Source organism: Narcine bancroftii, chromosome 6 (genome assembly GCF_036971445.1).
Source record: "Narcine bancroftii isolate sNarBan1 chromosome 6, sNarBan1.hap1, whole genome shotgun sequence".
Classification (NCBI taxonomy): domain Eukaryota; kingdom Metazoa; phylum Chordata; class Chondrichthyes; order Torpediniformes; family Narcinidae; genus Narcine; species Narcine bancroftii.
The window spans coordinates 15,991,973-16,017,295 of NC_091474.1; the positions used below are offsets into that span (position 1 = coordinate 15,991,973).

General features: G+C 40.9%; 1 protein-coding gene and 1 long non-coding RNA gene across 3 annotated transcripts in view; one reads left to right on the plus strand and one right to left on the minus strand.

The window, feature by feature from the left end:
* Positions 1-8,177, plus strand: part of LOC138735754 (proto-oncogene tyrosine-protein kinase Src-like) — a 151,065-nt gene extending 142,888 nt beyond the window's left edge. For both annotated transcript variants that reach the window (XM_069884108.1, XM_069884109.1), the window contains exon 12: positions 3,514-8,177. In XM_069884108.1, coding sequence (XP_069740209.1) covers positions 3,514-3,722 — 209 coding nt within the window. In that variant the 3' untranslated portion in view covers positions 3,723-8,177. The remainder of the gene's footprint in view (positions 1-3,513) is intronic.
* The window catches only part of LOC138735757 (uncharacterized), a 33,509-nt gene continuing 11,522 nt past the window's right edge, over positions 3,337-25,323 (minus strand). Inside the window, exon 2 of the long non-coding RNA XR_011339934.1 lies at positions 3,337-3,613. This is a non-coding gene — a long non-coding RNA (uncharacterized lncRNA). The remainder of the gene's footprint in view (positions 3,614-25,323) is intronic.

Sequence of the window (25,323 nt, forward strand, 5' to 3'; positions counted from 1 at the left end):
ATGTGCTCAGCATGGCCTGTTTCCGTGCTGTTATTGTTTTATAGTTATATAGGTTTAAAAATACATAACCAATGTTTCTGGCTTGAGCCCTTTATTAAAGTATGGAAACATTTTGGCAGGTGTCTGAATAAAAGGATGGGGGTGTAGTGGTCGCAAGGGCAGGGAGAGGAGAGTTTGAAGGGGATGGGGAGCTGAGAGAAAGAGGGGGGTTCGGAGGAGGGGTTCAACAGAAATGGGTGAAGACAATGTTGATGCTTTCTAGTGCTCCATGACCTGCTGAGTTTTCCCAGGACATTTGTGTATTGCATTACAACAGCCCCCCCCCCCCTGAAACTCACATTCCACTTTAAGTTATCCCTCTGCCGTCGGCGCTCTGTGATGGGTAAAGGATTGCTTAAGGTGGTACGTGAGTTGGAAGGCAAGGTTGAGAACCACTGCTCGAGACCCAATTGTTACTGAAATATTTTGCTTGAGAAAAATTGTCATTGGCCCAATTCCAGTGGTTTTCAAACTTTTTCTTTCCATTCACATACCAACTTAAGCAATTGCTTACTAATTACACCACTTATGGCCTAGGGATTGCTTAAAGTGGAATGTGAGCTTAGGGGTACAGTTTTGAAAACCAGTGCACAACAATCAGACTTGCCTGGTCAACTCCGGCTTAGCTATTGTTCTAGCCTGGTCATCTCCTGCTTAGCTATTGTTCTCGCCTGGTCATCTCCTGCTTAGCTATTGTTCTAGCCTGGTCATCTCCTGCTTAGCTATTGTTCTAGCCTGGTCATCTCCTGCTTAGCTATTGTTCTAGCCTGGTCATCTCCTGCTTAGCTATTGTTCTAGCCTGGTCATCTCCTGCTTAGCTATTGTTCTAGCCTGGTCATCTCCTGCTTAGCTATTGTTCTAGCCTGGTCATCTCCTGCTTAGCTATTGTTCTAGCCTGGTCATCTCCTGCTTAGCTATTGTTCTCGCCTGCTGATCAGTCTTTAGTCAGCTGTGTGTCACACAGGATTTGAACTGGAGAATTGCTAAATGGCATTTAAATAAAAAGAGTACAGTGATTCAGCTAAGGAGATAAAAAAAACCATTGGCTTTGACAGATTCAATATCATTGGTATAGTTCAATACAATATGCCAGCCACATGGAGAATCAGAATTTAAAAGTACATTGGGAAATAGCATTTGTTTCTAAATTTATGTTGACGAGACTCAATCAAGATCACCAATGCCGAGATTGCCTCAAAATTCAGGTCTAAAAACAGGTACCAAAGTCAAGAAGCTCATCACAAGCTCCATATGCCAGCTGTGGTGTTCAAAACACAAAATCTAGGAGTCATTTAAGAGCTCACATGACCTTTGGACTGCATCTCAAACCCTCCACTAAGACCAGTTATTTCTACCAGCCAGTTCCATTCCTTTCCCACCCTGGTTACTACTTAAACTATCATCCTTGCCTTTGTAGTTTCTGGACCTGATCATTTCAAAGCAGTCATGGCTAGTCTCCAGTATTCTTCTCTTTGCTAACTTTGTGCATCACTCTATTGCTGAAGTGCCACCATCAAGTTCTGTTCACCCATTATTGCTGTGCTTTATAATCTCAATTTTCTCTGGGTTAAGTGATGCATTGGTTTTAAAATTCTTGTCCATTTTCAAATATTCTAATGGCCTTGCTGTTCACTGCCTCTGTGATCTTCAGTTCTCTGCATATGCTGCGTTCTTAGCCCCCTGCTCTACTCAATTTACACCTAGGACTGTGTGGCTCAGTCCAACAATAATACCCTCTACAAATTTGCCGATGATACCATGGTAGTGGGTTGTATAAAGGGAGGGGATGAGTCAGCACACAGGATGGAGATTGAAAACTTGGCTGAATGGTGCACCAACAACAACCTTGCACTCAATGTCACCAAAACTAAGGAGCTGATTGTTGATCAGGAAAGGAAAGCCAGAGGTGGACAATCCAGTGATCATTGAGGGATCAGAGGAGGAGACGGTGAGCAAATTTAAGTTTTTGGAAATCACTATCTTGATGGATCTTTCTTGGACCCAACACACCAATGACATTGTGAAGACAGCACCTCCTCTTCCTCAGGAGTTTGCGGAGGTTTGGTATGACACCAGAAACCCTGGCAAATTTCAACAGAGGTGTGGTGGGAAGTGTGCTGACTGGCTGCATCACAGTCTGGTGTAGGGACATCACTACCCCCTGAGCATAAATTCCTTCAAAAGGTAGGTGACACAGCCCAGGACATCACAGGTAAAACCCTCCCCACTATTAAGAATATCTATCGGGAACACTGCCATCGGAGAGCATCAGCAATCATCAAGATCCACGTCTCCCAGCACATGTTCTGTTCTCACTGTTGCCATCAGGAAAGGGGTAAAGGTGCCACAAAACTTGCACCACCAGGAACATGAGCAGCTGCTTCCCCTCCTCCACCATCAGTTTTTGATTTTCTCTTTTTTTTATTCCCTATGTTTTGCAGTCAGCTTGTTTACTTTCAATATCTGTTTATAGGTCTTTATTGATTAACATGTATACGCTGTGTACATTTTTTTTTGCACTAAATGTTAATCCTGCTGTGTCTGCAGGAAAAAGAATGTCAAGGTTGTACATGATGTCATTATGTATTCTGAATGAATCTGAAATCTGCTTCCATTTCTGATCAGCATGGGAGATAATAATACTATTAAATTCCAAGGTCTTGGAGCTCTATCTTATTAAATCATTATCTATGTACATCTCTTTCCTACTTCAAAATGTTCCTTAAAACCTATCTCATAAAACCATGACATTGGAGCAGAAATAGGCTATTCAGCCCATCGACCCTGCCCCAAGCATAAGGTAATACAAATGGTTTTTTTAAATTTGATTCTGAGATCAGGGTTTTTTTTTAAATTTTGAAGTAATCAGATATCATAGTTAATTAAATTTATAGCACAATCGGTCTGGGTTTGAATCTAGCCCATTCTCCTCGTGTCTGTGTGGGTTTTCTCTGGGTGCTCTGGTTCCCTCCCACCCTTAAATGTATGAGGATTGCAGGTATATTGTGGTATTTCGGCACCACTAATTTGTGGGCCAGAAGGACCTGTTTCTATGCTGTTAGTCTAAATCAGTAATTCTCAACCCTTTGTTTTTGGCTTTCGCCCCCTAAGGATTCTGCTCAAAGTTTATAGGTCCCCATTCCGGTAAAGCTGTCAAGTTTAGTTGGTTTCTTCTGTACTTCTCAACTACGTAGAAAACAAAAAAAATATTTTTTGATTTCTGTCTATGGCTTCCCTGAACTATGCTGTCGACCCTGTTGAGAATGGCAGGACTAAAAATTTTTTGAAAAATTAGAACACAGTGAGAATTTTTTTTATTGAATTTGTTTTCAAACTGCAGTATTGCTTTGTCTTATTGAAATTATTTTACAGAGAAGGAACATGTATTGCACTGTCAAGTCATCTCTCAAGAAGAAGAGGTAGGCCAAGTGGCTAAAGATGTTCCTGTTCATCTCACTTTCTTCTGATTGGCAGGAATGGTGAACCGGGAGGTGCTGGATCAGGTGGAACGTGGTTATCGGATGCCTTGCCCGCCAGAATGCCCGGAGTCTCTTCATGATCTCATGATCCAATGCTGGAAGAAGGAGCCAGAAGAGAGACCAACCTTTGAGTATTTGCAGGCCTTCCTAGAAGATTACTTCACTTCCACAGAACCTCAATACCAGCCAGGAGAAAACTTGTAGGCCTAGCCATTTTGAAAGACAGCATTGGAGACATTGTGCAGCTTGAGAATGCAAAGGTTCACTAAGCCAAGCTGCATCAGCCCTTAAATCTGCTAAATAACTGGAATTCTCATGCATTGTGCAGTATCTCATCTTAGCATATTGTCCCACAGTGTATAAGATAATTTTGTTTGAGGCACTATAGATATTTAATTTGCAATGTAACATCTATTGGCGGGCAAGGCCCTGATTAAAGAGGTAATGAAGAATTTCCTTGTGCAAGCAAAGCCAAAACACCAATTAAGGAATCCTGTTCCCTTAATTAATAGGCCCTTTCATGCCAGGCCTCCACTTGGAGGCCAGCTATAAGTGCAGAGGGAAAACATAAACTTGCCTTTCATTGAGCAGCCCTAAAAGGCTGCCCGTGTGTCACATTCATGTTGAGCGGCGCCTCGGTGCTCCCTCCAGAGCCGATGGAGGTGGGGCGACTGGTTCTGTAGCGCCACCCGTCATAAATACACGGCAGAGCAATGGCCATCTTCCCTACCCATAATCCTGCATGCAGCTGGAACTGCTCTGTGTTTCCCAAAACAGTTTCAGCTACATGGGGAATTGTGGGTAGGGAAGACAGCTGTTGCTCTGCTGCGTTTTGAACTGCAGAGAGTTTCCCCAAAGGCTGAAGCGGCCCGGTGACGTTCCAGAGTGCTTGATGGGGCTGTCACAGCCTGCACTGATGGCCCCTGCTAACCGTCCCAGAGCTACTGGCCACCCCAGCCCTGAGGGGATCATGGAAGGAGAGGTGTGAATGGGTAGAGGGGAGATGGGTCACTGGCTGACGGTGTCATCAGCCCACTCCTGACCAGCAGTTGCTGTATATTCATGTGAGTGCAACGCTCTGCTGATTATCCTACCCCAGAGGGATTTCAATCGGCGCCTTGGAGCTGGCCACGAAGCATTCATAGAGGTAAGTCTCCCGACGCAAGGGCAGAGAATCTCCGCCTTTAGTCAGGCTTTTTTCACTACATGAAAGGGCCTAATTTTAACATTGTCTAAAATCTATTGCCTGTTCCTTCTCTAGTTTACCTACAAAAACAAATCTAGAATTATATCTTTATCTCAGATTTTTTTCTTCAGTCTAATGGATTGGGAAAATGTAGTAATCCAACTAAGAATTAAAATGCACCAGAAGTCCATTGTGCCTTTGGTGCTAGACTACTGTATATTTTAGTGTATAAGTTGACCGGTAGGTTAGTCATCCCCCTCTTTTTAATGATTTTATTTTATATCTGGCATTAACCCTCATTTTTCAGGCTGTCCGGGCCTCCCAATAACCACCCAAAATTTTGTAAAACACCCCATTTGCAAGTAACAAAGCTGTAAATTAAGTAAGTGGGGAAAAAACCTCAGCCTACCAGGCAGGAGGAGCGACCAGCGGTGGGGAGGTGCTTCCAGCATCGACTTCTATGCTGAATCAACATCAATCTGGTTTGTGTGGTGAATTTAATATCTCAAAAGTATATTTGACATATAAGTTGTGACCCCCTTGAGAAATTTTTTAGGGTTTCATGACGACTTATACGCTGAAATATACAGTAATTAACCTGGGGGTGGGGGGGAAACAATGTTCTTGACTATAATTTTCTTAACTGGAAATTGCAACATAGTTAAGACATTTTGCACATTTCCTTTTTATTAGTGTTGGTACCACAAACTAATTGTTGCTATTTATATTTTAACCCTTATGAATTGTAGAAAAATAATTCCGATTAATATGGTGATAAGACTTCATTTCAGGGTTTTATGTTGCCCTACAGTTCTTTGATATGTATATAATGGTTTTTTTGATGATTTGTGGAACAAAAACATTGGTTAAGCTACTTGACATAGCAATAATGTGAACAAAAAAAATGAAACATTTTGCTGTTAAGAATAAAAAAGGAAGTAGGGGAGTTTGCAGAGATAGTATTAATTTAATTAGTTAGAGCAGTATATTGGGCAACAGTGATGTTTGCATCATAAATGTTTTTTAGACTGCAATGTCGGGAAAAATCACTGAAGAAGTTAACATGATTACTGCCCATTTGGTCGTTCACACTGGGCACCTTTTTAGACTGCAGGTACCTGAGTGTACCAGTACCAGTGGTTGGGCATGCAGTAGAGTGAATGGCTGTCAACTAATTTTTCTGGTATGATTTACACTGCAGGCTTCCTCCAAAAAGTTGTAGGGGTCCTGCAGAATAAATTGTGGTGCAGGAATGGACTCAAAATTTCTGCATATTCCTTTCTAGACTGCCCATATAGCGGCAAAATTCCTTGATTGTGGCATTACATGCCTGCAGCCTAAAAACCCCTAATGTTTCAGTTGTCTGTGTGTGTGTGTGCAAAACCAAGTTCATTGTTGTAAGTGTCCTCAAGACTGTCCTCAAGACTGTCCTCTAGTGGTCAAAGTGAATATGAAAGGAACAGTTCAGTTTTCCAGATAGAATTAATAAGGTGCCAAACATGAATGCTTATTACAGATGCACATTTGATGCCACTGGATATATGAAATATTTACAGGATATTATGATGAAAAATCTTTCTATTATGAATTAACCAGCATCAATAGCTATTCGCTTTGTTTCAAGCCAAATTTGTACATATTTGGCCATTATTATGTGAATATTAAGATGTGCATTTGTGTGAAAATCCTTTGTATGGAGACGTTAACCCATTTATTTTAAATACGTTAACACTGTTAAAAAGGAATTTCGTACAGGTCCATAAATTATTCAGCACTAATGTTTGCACAGTGGGATTTCAAGGCCTTGCATTCTAAGGTGATGAAAGAATTTTTTGCACAGGCTGTAACGTATATTCTGTTTTGCACACTATAGCAGGATTGCATGGTGGAGTTTTTCTCCCCCCCATTCCCTGCAGGATGTCTGAAACTACGGTTCGCAAAGTGTTGAAAGTCGTGGTTGTAACTGGCTGATGTTTGGATGGGCAGTGAGAATTTATTTGCATGATTATCTACTCATTTTTAATGGCCAGGTCAAGGCGCACCGAGGAAGTCGGGCGCAGGAACTGAGGGTAAACGGACGGTATTGCTTTGGGGTACTTCATTGGAATAGCAAAGTTCTGTTACAATGCAGTAAGAGGGAACATGGCTTTATTAATGCCTTTAAATCACCCCTAACGTATGTATCAAGGCATTTATAAAGTTAAACCCAAAGAACTTTGTAAACATAAAATGTTCTAATATATACAGTCCAAGAAAGCCCCTTTTCCCAAAAACATGCATTCTCCTGTCTAAACATTTGATTGTTTTTCACTTTGTTATTTTAATTCCTGAATTCCACTACAATAATTTCTGAGCAGTATGGTGTTTTTAATCTGTATCTCTACTGGTAATCGTTGTAATGGGTTCAGCCCATGAGTTGGTGGCAACATTTTGCCTCCCTTAATAGCTCAAAAAAAAGTGAAGATACTTCAAGCACTCTTGGGAAGAACTCTTGAGATGAGCATAACAAAAGAGTGATACTAGGGAAATAACCCAACATGCTCATGTGAGTTTAGTTTGAACAGCACACAAGGGTTTTGTTTCCCTATCCTGGCTGGTGATCAGGCTTAAGAAGAATCACTGCATGACATTTTAGAAAAATAGGCAAGAAATGGTACAGCTGAAAATTATTGTTAATAGGCCCATGTGAATTCTTCATGAGTGTGAATAATTATTTTTTGCAAATTGAATTTGTTATTCATTAGTAATTTCCTGCATTTGACAATGTCTCTAAAAAGTCACAGGCCTTTCTCTTGTTATTCTCTCACTGTGAACAATGACTGTACTGAAACTTAAGTATGCATTTGGAATAACACAATATGTGGGGGTAAAAGAATAATAAAGTTTGTACTGAAAAGAACTGAAGACTTTCTCTTGAAAAGTCTAACTACCTTGGCAGGTTAACATAAAGACACTGGAATCAAAAGATGATATGGGTTTAGTCAGTCCTTTGTATATTGCATAAAGTATTACAAAATTTTAGGGTGAAAAGTAGGCTGTTAAACTTTTTAATTATTCAGCTCCATAAATTGGCAAAACAGCAAAACAGCAAGTGATAATTTTAATAATTTCTCTTTGAATCTTTTTTATTGCCTACAATTGTACTGAAATTCTATGTGGTTATTTTTCTTTCTCGAAAGAATGAATTGTGTATGTAATGTTTTGGCTACTAAGGTTCTTCTGATGTACACATTCCCACAGCTGGTGCAGAGAATATATTGATTTTCAAGTCTGATTTAATTTTTTTTTACAAAAAAATGCAACCTTTGCATTTTGAAAACCTCAATAATACTCACCTTTGTATGTATTCCTCTGTATAATTATGTTTTGGTGTAAGCTCTTTTGTAATTTTGGGGAAGGGTGGGGAGCAAGTTAATTTTCTTTGCAAGTTCATGTTCCATTTTTGTGCAATTAAACAAAATGGTTAAACCATACTGGTTTATGACATTTTTGGAAATGTTTGCTGATGCTTGGAGAAATGTTTTAAATCTCACTGAATTCTTCACCAACTCTGATGACCACAAGATGAATATAGCTATAGTGTTGTCCATATGGCCTTTCAGATCTGTCCCTGACCGTTGCCAGATCTCCAAAGCCCTCAATTCCATGATCCTTCAAAAAGGTATCTAAATACTCCAGTGGTTTAGCCTTTGGCCTCTCTGGGATCACTCCTACTCATCTCAATTTTATATCACTGTCCCAGGTGCTGTAGGATTTGTGGCCTCCGTCAGTTGAAGTTGACCATGGGTACTGCACCTGTCTGACGCTATAAAGCAAAGCTGGAGTGGCCCCTCCAGGGTGCAAGCTGATATGGAGATTCGTCTGTTGCCCTTCCAGTGGGAGCACATTCTCCTTACTAATGACAGGTCCAAAGGAACAATGAAAGTCAATACAGTTTGATGCCAGCAGCATCGCAGAAGTTGCCATTCCAGTGCTGGGTACAGCAGTCAGCCGCCTTCAGGGGTTCACCTCCAGATTTTTCCCTTGGGGTTTACTCCCAAATCCTTTCCCATGACCGGGTATAGCCAAAAGGCAGCAAAGATGTGAAATTGGAATTCATTCTCCAAGATAAGTTACCATCCATGGTTAATGAGCCCCATCTTTCCAGAACAGTTGGTTTCAAGGTGCCAGTGTCCTGTCTTTGCCCCCTTGGTTCGATTAGAAAATGCCATGTGGCTCCTCTACAACACATGGTAAAAAAGCAAATAGCAGGAACAATAATTAGCTGATGAATGTTACACATACACGTTATATTTTATAGAAATGAACACTGGACAACAAATGTTTTCCAAAAGGTTTGCTTCCTGCAAGAAAATTGGGAATTATGATAGATAACTTCAAGCTGAACGCAAAGATAATTTCAGATATGCTGTATCACATAGGAATTTAGAAAAGTGTTAAATTTAGCACATTTAATCGCATAATGATACTGACACATTGTGTTCGTTCAACTAACCTAAAGATGTTTTGCTGCAGATTTCATGTATGTACTCAGCAGCTGATGCCTCTCATGCCAGTGGTCAACAATGGTCAGCCAGCACTGATGGATTCCATTTGCCCTTATACTGCTTTTCCACGGTCACAATGTCCTGGTGAAACCTTTCAGCACGGAAGGCGTCCAAGTGCGAATACAGAAAATGAATTTTCAATGACGTGTTGCACTTATATGGGTACTTCCAGCACATAAAACCATAAACAATTACAGCATGGAAACAGGTCATCAGCAAAATCACTCCTACTCACCTCAATTTTCTAGTCCACACTGAACCAAGTACTCTCTTCTAGTCCCACCTATCTGCCCATAATCCTCCATTCCCCTCCCATCCACATACCGACCCAATTTTTCCTTAAATGACAAAACGGACCCTGCCGCCACTCCTTTTCCCAGAAGCTCATTCCATACAGCCACCGCTCTCTGTGAAGAAGTTTCCCCTCATGTTATTTCTAAACTTTTGCCCCTTAACTCATGACCTCTTGTTTCAATCTCTCCTACCCTCAAGGGGAAAAGCCTATCCCCATCAACTCTATCTGTCCCACCCGTAATCTTAAATACCTCAGCCTTTTACACCCCAAGGAATAAAGATCTAATCTGCTCAATCTTTCTTTGTAATCTAGATTCTGAAACCAAGGTAGAAATTTCTTAAATCTTCTCTGCACGCTCTCTCTCCCTTGTTGATATCCTTATAATTAAGATATGCAGGGAATCACAAAAATAACATATCTAAAGAATGGTATGTGTTAGGAAAATTTCACGATCATCAACCCAAAGTACATGAAATATACCCTAAAGTGATCAGGAAGCAAAATCTTTGTTGTCCAGCGTGAATCTTCCATGCAATTTTCAGCTTTTTCTACCCTTTCATTTTTTTTTTTAAATCAGGATTTAATTTTCTGTAATAACCACTCCCAAGAATTGATAGAAGATATATCAGGAATATGGGCACAGGGAAGAGAACATCTTATATTTTAAAAAAAATCATCTACTCAAGCCAACAAACTAAGCAAAGGATCATCAAAACACAGCAAGTAAAACAGTAATAATTTATATAGCAAAAATAAGTATACATAATCAATGTCTTGGGCCTCATGCTGAATAAAATGGTGGGGGGGGGGGGAGGTGGGAGGAGCACAAGCCCACAGGCAAGAGGTTCATTGGTGGATAGGTGATGTATCATTATCTTTGCTATGTACACTGTACACTGTTTAATCCAGTTTACCTATCTCGGCTGCACCATTTCATCAGATGCAAGGATCGACAATGAGATAGACAACAGACTCGCCAAGGCAAATAGCGCCTTTGGAAGACTACACAAAAGAGTCTGGAAAAACAACCAACTGAAAAACCTCACAAAGATAAGCGTATACAGAGCCGTTGTCATACCCACACTCCTGTTCGGCTCCGAATCATGGGTCCTCTACCGGCACCACCTACGGCTCCTAGAACGCTTCCACCAGCGTTGTCTCCGCTCCATCCTCAACATCCATTGGAGCGCTCACACCCCTAACGTCGAGGTACTCGAGATGGCAGAGGTCGACAGCATCGAGTCCACGCTGCTGAAGATCCAGCTGCGCTGGATGGGTCACGTCTCCAGAATGGAGGACCATCGCCTTCCCAAGATCGTGTTATATGGCGAGCTCTCCACTGGCCACCGTGACAGAGGTGCACCAAAGAAAAGGTACAAGGACTGCCTAAAGAAATCTCTTGGTGCCTGCCACATTGACCACCGCCAGTGGGCTGATAACGCCTCAAACCGTGCATCTTGGCGCCTCACAGTTTGGCGGGCAGCAGCCTCCTTTGAAGAAGACCGCAGAGCCCACCTCACTGACAAAAGGCAAAGGAGGAAAAACCCAACACCCAACCCCAACCAACCAATTTTCCCTTGCAACCGTTGCAATCGTGTCTGCCTGTCCCGCATCGGACTGGTCAGCCACAAACGAGCCTGCAGCTGACGTGGACTTTTTACCCCCTCCATAAATCTTCGTCCGCGAAGCCAAGCCAAAGAAAGAAAGAAGAAAAAGAGACACTGTTTAATCTACTGTGTTTCTCCAGCACTGTTTTTTACTTCAATCACTGAGTCTGCAAACTTTCATGATTTACTTTAAAGGATCATCAAACTCTGTCCAAGACAGCAAAACACTTATGAATTTCTTTCTTAAGCTTCTTTTTACAATCCATGAATTTTCCAAGTATCTCATCCATACCTTACTTCTTGTATTTAATGTAGGCCTCCCTTTTATTTTGAACCAACTTTTTAATCTCCCTTGAAAACCACTGATCTCTGGAACTTTTGGCCCTGCCTTTTATCCTGACAGGAACATAAAAATTCTGCACCCTCAAAATCTCACCTTTAAATGACCTCCAATTTCCCATAAAACAAATCAGCGCAAACCACTCCTTGCAATTCCCTTCTCATTTCATCAAATCTGGCTTCCCCTCACTCAAAAAAGCTTAATCTTCGGACCAGACCTATCCTTTTCCATGATTATATTGAAACTAATGGTACTATGATCACTGGATCCTAAGTGCTCCCCAACACACACTTCAGTCACCTGCCCTATCTCGATCCAACACTGCCCCTTCTCTAGTGGGCACATCAACATATTGCTGCAAAAAAACTACCCAGCATCCATTTTACAAACTCTACCCCATCCAGCCCTCTTACTGTACGGGTGTCCCAGTTAATGTTCGGAAAGTTGAAATGTCCCACAACTACCACCTTGTGTTTATTAAACAGATATGCAATCTCATTACAAATTTTCTCCTCTAATTCCCTCAGCCCATTCAGTGTCTATAAAACACTCCCATTAATGTAATCATGCCTCAGTCATTCCTCAATTCCCAAATTGCCTCGCTGGACGATCCCATCAAACTATCCTGCCACAGCATTGCTGTAATGTTCTCTCACCAATAAACAATGCAACTCCTCCACCTTTTATCCCCCCTGCTCTATCATGCCTAAAATAACAGAATCCTGGAATATTTAACTGGCAAATATGCCCTTCCTGCAACCAAGTTTCACTGATGGCCACAATATCCTGTACTTTATCTCAAAACACCATACCCTGCTTTGACTTGACTTGTTCGTATGGAATGTTGCATGATAAGTCCTCTTACATTTAAAATTGATTCTGGCCGTTCTCTTTTTTGTCTGGAAATTGGCACTTGGATAGTTTTCTGGATTCCTCAAGTTTTGTTGTTTCTCATGAGAATGGTTTTGCTTTATTCATTTGGCTTCAGAGGGAAACATTAGCTTTTCCCCAACAAAATGTGGAAATTTAAATCATAGCAGCAATAATTGGAATTAGATTTCTAATACACCACTCTCTCTCTCGTTACATTTTATAAAAACAAATTTTCATTCATAATTTTCAACTTTTTCTGCCCTCTCAAGATTTAATTTCCTGAGGAAATGATGAAAAAAATTACTTGAAATGTAAACATAGTAAAGGCTATAGCCAAAACATAGCTAAAATTCCCTTTTTAAAATTATCTGTTGATGGCAAACAGAATGAGATAAACTAAACAAACAATCATCAATTCTTTACATCCTATATCATGAAGTATTGGGTCAAGGTAAAAGTTCCATTATTGTCACATAATACTACATTTAGAATGTGACAGAGAGTTGCCACTTCATCCAACACCCCTCACAGAAATCTACAGCACCTGGTGTTCCAGGGCAGTCTCTCCTCCAGGTATTGACCAGGCCCGTGTCTGCTTAGCTTCCGAGATCAGATAATCCCAGTCACATTCAGGCTATTAGGTGCTGTGGTATGGGGCTTATAACTGGATTTGTCTTCCAGATACATTTTGAATTCCAATTTACATATATTCTGCAGGTTTCACTTTTTAAACATTATTTGTCACATGAAATTATTTCTTGGCTGAGCAGTGCAAAGCCCAATGACTCCTCTGCTTCATGCTCAGCTTCCATGAGCTAATTTAACAGTGGTGATGCTGGACCAGAGATAGGAAAGTCAGCCGTGCTGTTCTAAAGTGTGACGGCTTTGCTGCAATAACAGAATAATCAAAACAGAGCATCTGTTGGTTGATGTTCATATTAACATGACAAAGTGCTAGAGACACCTGATATCTTGACACGACATCTGAACAAGGAGTCAATGTTCTGAGTGGAGAGTTGACAAGCAAACAAATCACGAACATAAACACAGATTGAGTCCAATATTTGTAAAGACAACGTGGAAGTGGACTGTGTTCACAGACAAATACACAAATGGAATGTTCACTATCTCTGATTCCAAACAAGATTATTTCACTTTCAGCTTGGATTGACGACTGTACAATCACAAATTTCAGCTCTTGCGAAATAAAGCTCTTCCAAAAGATGGGACATTTGTCTCTCCATGTCTACAATGACCACATTGCCCGTCTATCTAAATACTTGTTGTAGTATCTGCTTCTACCCCCTTCTGGCAGTCACCTGTTAAGAAAAACTTGCCTCATAAATCTCCTGAACATTCACCCCTCTCGCCTTATATTTCTGCTCACTGCTGTTTGACATTTCCACCCGGGGGGGGGGGGGGGGGGGAAGAGTGGCTATTTACCCTATCTAAGCCTCCTACTTTCATCAGTCTCCAATGCTTCAAAGAAAATAATCCAAGTTTGTCTAACAGCTAATACTCTCTAATCTAGGCAACAATCCTGAAGATCTTCTGCACTTTCTATAAAGCCTCCACAACTTTTCTGTCACACAGTGACCAGAACTGCACGCAATACTCCAAATGTGGCCGAATCAAAGGATTTTGTCACTGGTCAAAAAAAAAAGTTATTACTGGAAAAATAAAACTAGATAGCAGGGCATACATTGCATGAGAATAGGGATGCCCTTATTTCCACACTTAACATCAGTGCAGAGGATTAGTGACCTAATTAGTCCACTAATTTAATTCTTTTGAAAGAAACAAATAATGAAAGTCAAAGAATGAATACATTGAAAGGGAATCCATTTGACATCAACAACAACATTCACAAAAGCTGGTGCAATATAAAAGCTCACCAGCACTGCATAATTTACTCAATATATGGAAGAAGATTCACTTAGAAAAGAAAAAAAACAAATGACCAAATACCAAAATTATTATTGATGCAAAATCAACTAATCCCTTTCACAATAGATAACCTTTCCTTTAGAGAATGGAAGAGAAAAGGAATTAAAAGAATAGAAAATTGTTTTTTTGGGAAATAATTTATTAACATTTGAACAAATGAAGGACAAATATGGAATAACTCATGATACAAGGTTTGCATACCATCAACTGAAAGCCTACTTAAAGTCCACTCAGGACGGAGATTACCAGAAGGAAGCAGCTTTGAATATGTGATTACAGAAACAATGATAATAAAAAGATTTATAACGAACATGTACATCAAGCTGCAAGAGAAGGAAAATGATGAAATAAGCTATAAACCCAAACAAAAGTGGGAAAAAGATTTTTAAACATAAAGATAAAAAATGAAATATGAGAAAAGTTATCCTCTGGAACTATGAAGAATATAATAAACACAAGGTTACGCATGATACAGTATAATTGGTTAAACAGGTTATATATCATGCCCCAAAAGTTTTAAAAAAAAAATGGGATCCAACATTATCAGATAGATGTTTTTGCTTTAAGAAGGAAATGGGAACAACAGTACATGCAATTTGGGCATGTGAGAAAGTGAAAAAGTTTTGGGAAGATCTAAATCAGGTATTAAATAAAATCACAAAAAGCAACATACCAAAAAACCCAGAGATCTTTCTTCTAAGTAATATAAGAAGTAAAGAATTAGGCCTCAAACGGGATGGAGCACAAAAAAGATTTATTATGATAGCCTTAGCCGTAGCAAAAAAAATGTATAATGTCAACTTGGAAATCAGAAGAGAGTACAGCAATGGTACATGGAAATGAATAAATGTATTCCATTGGAAAAAAATAACATATAATCTAAAAAATAAAGTCACATTATTTGAACAAATTTGGGAACCATACATGGAACATAACAGAGAGAGCTTGCCTCAGACCTCCACCCCTTAAAATGATAAAATGATAAGACAAAATGACTTGATTCAGTGTGTAAAAGGAGATGACACAATTTTCTTGTTTATTTTCATTGTGTGATGACATTGTTTAATGGTTTTATTGTATTATATATGTTGAACGTGTAGTGGGTTTGAAGGGGTGGGAAGGGGGGGGGAGGGAAAAAAAGGGGAGAAAATGCCACTGTGTATATTTAAGAGGGAAATGTTTGTATGTATTTTGATTAATATGGTTCACAGTGTGAAAAATAAATTTAAAAAAAACAACATTCACCACTTCCTCTGGCAATAGAAAAATAGCCATGAACAATTGTAACATTTGAAAGATATTTAGACAGGTACATGGATGGATAAGGTTTAGAGGGATATGGGCTGAATGCAGGCAAATGAGACTAGCTTATTTGACAATCAAGTCGGCAAGGACAAGTTGCATTGAAGAGCATGTTTCTATGCTGTGAAACCCTAGGACTATAAGGTGAAATGTAGATAATAAAAGGTCACACCCTGGAGAAATTCTCAACCTGCATCTAAAAAGCAGCACCATCATTCTGATTGGTGATTGTCCACTATTTGTGAGAGAGGTTTGATGGTTCATACTATAAGGAATCAGTAATTCATTTAAACACGACATCATTAGTAATTGAGGATGGAGGATGATAACTGGGGTGGTTCAGTGAATATCATCTGTAGCCCACTGGCACCCCTGACCCAGGAATTTTCTGAGACAGGGTCAAGTGGAAAAGGAACACCTGGGCACTGGCATCAAATTATGTCATTTCATGCCAGGGATTAACTGCCTCTATCCCCTACTCACATTAGGGGCAAATTCTGACACCGCGTGCTGATAAAACCAGTGGAAAAGGGATGGCAGAAAGTCACCCATTTCTAGTTGAAGGTAGAACACTCCGATCCCCGGGGATGCGTTGTGTTCAGTGGAAAAGCAAATCGTGACCCAGTTAAGGGTGGCAATGGAAACGGCACAAAGGGGTTCCTAACATGGGGCAATGCGTAACAAATTAACTGGGATGCCAGTGGAAAAGGGGCTTATGTTACATATTTATGACAGATCAGTGGAAGGCTTTGCTCAAGTAAGGCAACCATTCTCAACCCTTTTTTTAAAAAAAACTATAGCCCCTTTAGGACTTTGCTCAAAGCCCCCTTCCCTGTGAAGCAGATTTCTTCTGTACTTCTCTCCTACCGACTACATTTTTAAAAAAATAATGATTTCAGACCACAGTCCTCCTTAAATATGCTATGGCCCCTGTTGAGAACGGCTGATGTAGCATTTACGTTCCATAGTGTCAGCATTATTGTAGATTGGTATGTTCTTATTACTAAACATAACTGCACCAAACTATAATGATTTTCATTCTGAATGTTGGATGGCTGTTGACAGATTTGATGTGATGGAGAACAGGATTTCACTGCAGATAAGCACAAGAAGAGTGGGGAAAAGCCACATCTAACACAGTGGTTCTCAATCTTTTCCTTTCCAGGAAGCTGTTTATTACAGCTTTAAGTAATCCCTATGCCAATGGTGCTCTGTGATTCGTAAGGGATTGCTTAAGGTGGTATGTGAGTGAAGGGAAAGTTGAGAATCACTGCTCAAGACCCAATTGTTACTGAAATATTTTGCTTGAGAAAAATTGTCATTGGCCCATTTCCTTTCGAGTTCTGAAATTAGGTACGATTAATTTCAAACTTTTTCTTTCCACCCACAATCCCTTACTAATCACGGAGCAGCTATGGCATAGGGAATACTTCAAGTGGTATGTGAATGGAAAGAAAAAAGTTGAGAACCACTGGTCTAACAGCTCCTGCAATCTCGATGACTAACGTCTGTGTGGAAAAGAAGTTATGGCAAAAAAACAAAAATAGGTTCACGGTTGGCTTAGAGGTTAGCGCCACGCCTTTACAGTGCCAGTGATCAGAACCAGAGCTGGGTTTGAATCCGAAGCTGTCTGTAAGGAGTTTGTACGTTCTCCACATGTCTGCATGGGTTTTCTCTGGGGGCTTCAGTTTCCTCCCACCCTTCAAAACCATACCGAGGTGTAGGCTAATGGTGTGCAATTTGGGTGCACGGACTCGTAGGGCCGAATTGGTCTGTTAATTTTTTTTAAATTGGAGTTCTCCCTGTTTTTTTAAGAATGTAAATAAACTATTAACTCTACTTATACCAGCCATCTATGGGGCTACATACGTATAGAGGGTTCCAGAGGCTCCAAAACATTACAAAGGCTGCCTGAGCAAACGTTAGACTTGTGTCTCTAAAAAAAATATTGAAGCAAAATATGTTGGAAACAAAAACTGCTAGGATAATATGATCCATTTATTCTGCACCAGTTACCTGTGTTTGTTTTGATTCCAAATATGGATCAATTTAGCTGCTGCATACAAGGGGCTAACCTCTTTATATGGTGCAAGACTTTTGTCAGAAGGTCACGGATAAGATTAATGCTGTCAGCAGAAACCATAGAGCGCTCTACTCATATTTGAGCTACCTAAAACCACTCTGAATTGTAGGCAGGGGAAGAAAAGGAGAAACATTGATCCCCTGTCCTTCTAACAGACAGATCATAAGAACATTGTATCTCCAAGGTCACATCATAGAGACACCCATTTCCAATAAGCCATTGCCCAATCCTTATCATCTTCAGCACTTTAAATGACAAATAATGTTGTTCCTAGCTTCAGTCTACTTTAAAATGACTCTGTCCAGCATTACACTGGAAAGTGGGCCTGAACTTTCATTCTCAAACCTCAAGAGTTGAAGGCGTCTTGGCCAAAGAAGGGAATGCTACCTCAACAAGGCGCTAAAGTCTAAAATTCTCTTCCCAAACCACTTTTTTTCTCTCGCACTCCTTATCCCCAAAAGAGGGAGTCAATACAAGAGCAAGACCAGTACAAAAAAATCAAACAGCTTAATGTCACGTATATAATCAAATAAGAATAATAGAATTACCATTGCGACAGCCTCTTCATTGCTTATTCATTCATTGTTGTGTTCCTGTGAAATGGATCCACAGTCACTGCAACTTGGAGGTGAAGTCCCACTGGCCTTTTATTGACAGCTCTGCAGAGAGCATGTATTGTGACAGCACTACCCATTACCTGGTTGGAAGACACACAACCTGCCAATCAAGGATGGCCCTGCCCCACCCATCAGTGCACACCTGACCATTGGCCCCTTTAAGTACCCTTGTACATGGCTTTTGTAATCGATTAGACCTTGCTGGCACCAAGCCATTGGGACCCTGAAAATGACCGGGGCTGGATCCCCCAGCCCTCCAGTTCCACAAAGGGCGCCATGTATGCTTGGCTCTTTCTCTTTACCATCTTTGAGGGACCACCCTGTTTCACCCCAGGCCGAGTACCATGGAATTGCATTGGAGAATCATTTGGTGAAGTGTGCACTGATAAAGGATTGAGGGCATCTTAGTTGGTGTCCCAAGTAACATAGAGTCCAGGGGTGGCGGGTTTCGTATTTTTTTTCCCTTAATTGTATGTAACTATTTCATTGTGTATGTGGGTGCTCTATCCCTGTTGCAATTTTCCCACTCTCGTCTTCTGTAAATTGTGTATGTGTAGGCTTTATCCCGGTTGTGATCTTCTCACACACGTCTTCTGTTAAATAGTCATTTACTGCCTGTGATAGTACAGATCTATCACCAATGTATATAGTGTATAGAGTTACAGTATCTAGACTGTGCTTACAGCGATTGGCTGAGAGCTAAGCCATGCCTACTGTCTGGGCCTTAAAGGGTTGTGTCCCTAGCCAGGTCGGATCATTCCGGACTGGTCGGCCACCTGTGAAGAGCTCCTGTCTTTTGCTAATAAAAGCCTTGGTTTGGATCAACAAGTCTTTGGTTCTTTCGACAAGCTCTACACTGCCAGACTGTGTTCAGAGTCTTTGAGACCCATCCAATCTGTTCTCTCACTCACAACAGAGCAACACTGAACAATCTTATGCATGTCTGCATCTGAGGGTCTAGCATTAAGAGGATTGGTTCTCCTTTTCTGCTGTTGAGATAAATGGGCAGCACTCACGCTTCAGGGAAACTAAATTCACCATTTATACAAGATTGAATTTCCACCTATTTTCTTCACTTGGTTCTGTTGCTGCTTTTAAATGAATGTCTATTTTGATTCTTTAGCATCTCAATCATTTGAGCACTGGTGGAGTAAGGTGGCTTCTTTATATCTTGGGCTCATTCCAACACTTGCTCAATGAAAAAATGATGCAAATAGATGACAATAAAGTATTGGTTTTAAATCACAGGCATGTACATCAATGAAGGCTGATAGAATGTATGCTTGAAGCTGATCTCCTTCTCCAGTTGATTGCAAAGCAGTGATTTCAGCTGTTCTTTCATTTTGCATTTGATCAGATGATGGGTTCATTTTTTTTTCCCCCATTGGTCTATCCTATCACTGCAATATTTTATTTTCTGTTTGTTTCACATGGTCATTTTAGTGAAATCTTTGTCGAATTCTTTGGTGCATAATAGGTGGAGAGGATTGGTTTTATTTTGCAATTGCAATGCTCTCATCCTTTGCTGTAATAGTGCGCTGAGGTAGCAGCACGCAATCACCAAACTCAAAAGACTGTACAACAGGCTTTATTCAGATAAAAGTCTGAATACCAGTTCATGCTTCAGTGGCTCCTGTATGATTGGCTCAGGAGGGGTCGGCTGATTTGACAGCTGGCCAGGTGGAGTCAACCCTTAGGTGGTCTTCCTGCTGGTACAGAGATCGCCCCCTGCAGGAGGCTGGTGGTCATATCGCCACAGCTGTTTAATGCTGCAGGTATGGATTTTAGCAAACAAGAATTTGCATTTGACAAAGACTAAGCAGTTGCAGTAAAGTTGTGGTAAAGTGTCAAAATAAAGAATAACTCGTGCAGATTTTAAAATTGTGCATGACATTATTGCACTTGTCAGACATGCCAAATACATCGCCTTCATTCAAACTGTTCTCTAGGGTGCGAGTTCATTAGCATGTTCAACATTGTCAAGGACTCTCCTTTATTTACTTTGCAAAAATCTTATTTGTAGTCTCATTTAATTAGCATTTAGCAATGTTCACAGCACTTGTTTCAGCAGATTAGAATAATGGCATGTGGATTCTCCCAGAAGAAGCACATTAATGAATGAAATACAAGACAATGTGATTGGTGCAGATTTAATATTTTCATCTTTTTTCACCCTTCAAGGAATTTTTCATTTAGACTCACCCTCTCAGCAGCCCCCCCCCCCCTCCCCACCAAATCTTTAGTCCAAGACATCTAGATTAAAAGGAGAAATGTAATAATCTTCCTGATGGAATAAAACTAAAGCCCAGCTTAATAATGTTATTTCAACAGTCCTTTTACAAAAAAAGGATAAATTGCCATCTGAACTGACCATGATGCTGGTGGATATGTCTGTATCAGTGATTACTATGTATAACACTCACTGTCCAAAAAGATCAACAACAGCCTACGTTAAACAGGAAACGTAGGTGCTGTCGGTGTAGTACAATACTGAAAAGTGCTGGAGAAAGTCACCAGGTCACACAGCATTCACGGGAAGTATACAACCAATGTTTTGGGACTGAGCTCTTCATTAAGGTGTGAGCAGGAAGCAGGCAGGGGCGTGAATAAAAAGGGAGGGGGAGGAGGGAAGAAGGGGCAAGGGGAGGAATATGGGCCAACAGACAAGAAGTCACAGGTGGATATGGGTGGGAGATCAGAAGAGAAAAAAAAAGAGAAATGTGTGAATGGGGAGGGAAGAGAGTGGGGAACCAGAGGAAAGGAGACAGTGGGATGGGGAAGGAGAGAGAGATTGGGCAGGGGCCTAACAGAAAATGGAGTATTCAATGTTAATGGAATAGTAGGTGTTGTTGATCTAATTTGTGGGTGGCTTCGGTTTAGCAGTGCATGAGACCATGGACAGACACATCAGCATGGGACCGGAGTGTGGAATTGAAATGGTTGGCCACTGAGTGGTCCCTGTTATTGCAGCTTACATAGCAAAAATGCTCATCGAGACGACGGCCCAATCTGCGTCCAGTCCCTCTGATGTAGAGGAGGCTACACTGGGAGTACTTCCTGCTGTCACAGGGTTAGGCACCAAGGAGGCGATTAGTAGAAAAGGATGCGTGGATGAGGGAGTCATGGAAAATGTAGAGGGAAAAGTGTGTCTGGTGGTGGGATCACATTGAAGATGGCGGAAATTGTGGAGGATAATATGTTGGATGTGGAAGCTGATCGGGTGGTAAGTGAGGACAGGGAGGATCTTGTCCTTGTGTCTAGGGGTGGAGGGGGCCAAAGCAGATGTGTGGTTAATAGAGGAGTTGGGGCTAAGAGCTGAGTTGATGACAGTAGAGGAGAAACCATGTTTTTTGAAGAAGGAGAACATTTGGGATGTTCTAGAATGGAAGACCTCATCTTGAGAGCAGATGTAATGGAGAAGGAGGAACTGAGAGAAAGGAATATAATCCTTACAGGGGACAGGGTGTGGACAAGGAATCTCTTCCTTTGTCACATCTGACAATTACATTGCCTGCTGCTTCATGCACCCACGATGAGTTCGTCAACTTTAACCACGTTACTGCTAACTTTCACCCTGGCTACAAATTCACCTGGTCCATCTCTGGCAAACCTCTCCCCTTTCTCAATCTCCATCTTAGAAGACAAACTCGCTACAACTCCACACTCTGATGACACGTCTGTCCATGGTCTCGTGCACTGCCAAACTGAGGCCACCTACAAATTAGACGAAGGACACCTAATATTCCATCTGGGCATTCTCCAACCAGATTGCATTAATATTGAATACTCTATTTTCTGTTAAGCCACTGCCCGGACTCTCTCCCTATCCCACTGTCTCCTTTCCTCTGGCTCCCCACCCTCTGCCCTCTCCATTCACAGATATACTTCCCATCCCCTATCATTTCTCAGCTTTTTTTCTCTTCTGATCTCCGGCCCATATCACCTGTGACCTCTTTCCTGTTGGCCTGTGCTCTTACCCCTGCCTGCATCTTCCCACAACCCTTTTTTATTCAGACACCTGCCTGCTTTCTGCTAATACCTGGAAGGGCTGAGGTACACAATGTTGATTATACACCCTTGCTTCTTATGGATGCTGCATAACCTGCTGAGTTTCTCCAGCACTTTTGTACAACTAGTTTAAAGATTTATTGTCAGAGTACATACATGACCTCACTCTTAACCTTGAGATTCTTTTCCCTGTGGGTGAGGCAGAATTACCACTTATTGGTATTGCAAAAAAAACCCCCCGCATCAACCTACACATGTAAACAAATAAAGAAATGTAAACAAACTGAATGTGCCATGCAGAGAGAGAGAAAAAAAATCAATAAAGTGCAAAAGTAAGAGACCTCAAATAAGTCCCTGATTGAGTTTGTTTTTGAGGAGTCTGATGGTGGAGGGGGAGCAGCCATTCCTGAACCTAGTCTTGTGGATCTTTCCTGATGGTAGCTGCGAGAACAGAGTGTGTGGGTGACGTGGATCCTTGATGATTACTGCTTGATGATTGCATTGGCAGTGTTCCCTACAGGTGTTTTTGACAATAGGGAGGGTTTTACCTGTGATGTCCTGGGCCGTGTCCACTACCTTTTGTGGGCTTTCCGCTCAGGGGTATTGGTGTCCCCCACACCAGACTGTGATGCAGCCGGCCAGCACACTTTCCACCACACATCTGTTGAATTTTGTCAGGGCTCCTGATGTCATACCAAACCTCTGCAAACTCCTGAGGAAGTCGAGGCACTGATGTGCTTTCTTAATGAAGTGACATTTATTACAAAGTTCACTACTACTACTGCTAAGTTCTTTTTTTTTTGTCGTAGAAAACACACCCAATGTTAGTGAATGGCTGTGACTGTTTTGTAAGTAAACAAAATTACCATTATTACAATTTGGGACCCAAGAATATGTTTCCAACAATAATTCTGCTTTGCATAACTTTGTGCATTAAATGGCTACCATGTTTGCCTACAAGTTCCTGAACTTGCAAATAATTTATAGCATCTACAATATTTAGAGAGTATTGATACATTTTTTTTGTCGATTTCTCAGGGTATCAAAGTTAGACCCTATTGTTGAAAAGATATGATCCTTTCTGCTGTTTAAAGATGCTGCTAAGATTCTGTTTTCTATAATAAAACTACATGCATCTTTATCCCAAATATTATGGAAGGCACTGTATATGCATGTTATTGTCCCAATTAAATAACATGACATAAATTCAATGAAAATCAATTTGAGATTGGGTAATGTGGTTGCTTGGATCAGGGAGCATAGGAGGATGGAACAACCCAGGTAGCAGTCCAGATGAAATGCTGCTTAATGATGGTCTTATTCGTGGAGACAATCAGCTGTCTAAAACTAGAGAGTAGGCATAGGAAGAGTGTTTAATCTGCAAAAGTGTGGGAGAAACTCAGTAGGTTACCCAGTGTCCATAGGAAGCAAAGATATATATAGCCTATGTTTTAGGCCTGAGCCCTTCGCCAAGTTGTGAGCAAAAAGCAGATTGGCACCTGAATATAAAGGTGGGGGGATGTTATATGTGGATTGTGGAGAAACATTTGGCCTCCCTGCCTGTTTGGAATATTGTGGGAGGTCATGTGTCCTCCCTGTCTGAAACTTATTTGGAAGTCACATCACCTGTCAATCAAGGCTGGACTCCAGCCACCCATTAATGCACACCTTGCTGTTGGCTCATTTAAATTACCTAGGGTCATTATTGGTTAGGCACCCAGATCAAAACTGAAAATAACATCAATGCATAGCACATTCTTTCTCTCTGCCTCATGGTCCAAGCCCCAGACCTTGCTCCATGCCAGGTGGCCACTGTGGATGTCACTGGAAATGTCGAGGGTAAGGTGTGCACCACTGTGCTGAGCAATAGTACTGCAATCGATCAGTGGTTGCAGAGAGTCGCACCCCTGTTGGTACAGGGCATTGGGAGTGTGTGTGTGAAAGTCTGTAGAGTGTGAACATATAGAGTATAGGAAGTCACTGGTATCGGAGTCCATTCTGGGTCCTATGTGAATGTCTATATAGTTGTTTAGTAATATAGCAATTGAATATTGTTTGACGTTCTTCGCTATTTGTCTTCTGCGTGTTCGTTAAAGTTACCTGCGATTGTAACACTTGTCTCTCTGTGAACCCAATGAACCAGATATTCTTCCAAACACAGCAGGGGAGGAGGACAGATGGGAGAGGGAGAGAGAGAGAGAGCACATGGCAGCAGGTGGATATGGATGAGAGGGCAGAAGAGAAAAATGAAGAGAAGTGACACGGGAAGGAGATAGGTCTGTAAATGGAGAGGGAAGGGGTAGGGGAGCTTGAGGAAAGGAGACAGAAGGATAGGGCAAAAGAGGGAGACAGGGAAGGGTCTAACAGAAACCAGAGATGGTTAATGTTGATGTCAGAGATGGCCCAGATGGAATATTATTCCTCTAATTTGTGGGTACCCCCAGTTTGGCAGTAGACAGACATGACGGAATTGATAGGATGATTGTCGTCAGTGCAGCAGTCATCTTGAATAATCTTTACTACTTTATGACCATCTAATTTTAAATTTAGAGAACTGTTTGCATGGACTAGGAATATAAACCAGAGAACTACCAACAATTCACGAATGAAAGACAAACACCAATAATATCAGATTGTTTTAAAGTTAGCGACTGACAAGAAAGTGGCTTTGAAGTATAGATTATTATTGGAGCTTTATTTTGAATTTCAAAATAATCCACAAAATTAGCAATTAAAATGGCTTACAAGGTGTTCATATAGGTTTAATAACTAATTTATATTCATCTAAATTAAAAAAAATTAAGTTTGCAAGGACTTGAAGAGCCTAGTTGTGGGGAAAATTGAATATAGCAAGTCCTCACTTAAAGTTTTTGATACATTCTTGGAAAGTGCTACTTTGAGTGAAGTTACTTTAAATTTTTTTTTTTACCATGGGCTCAATAATAAAACAAGTCAAGTTCCTATTTTATTTCTGGTCACAAAAAAAATCACCAAACTTAT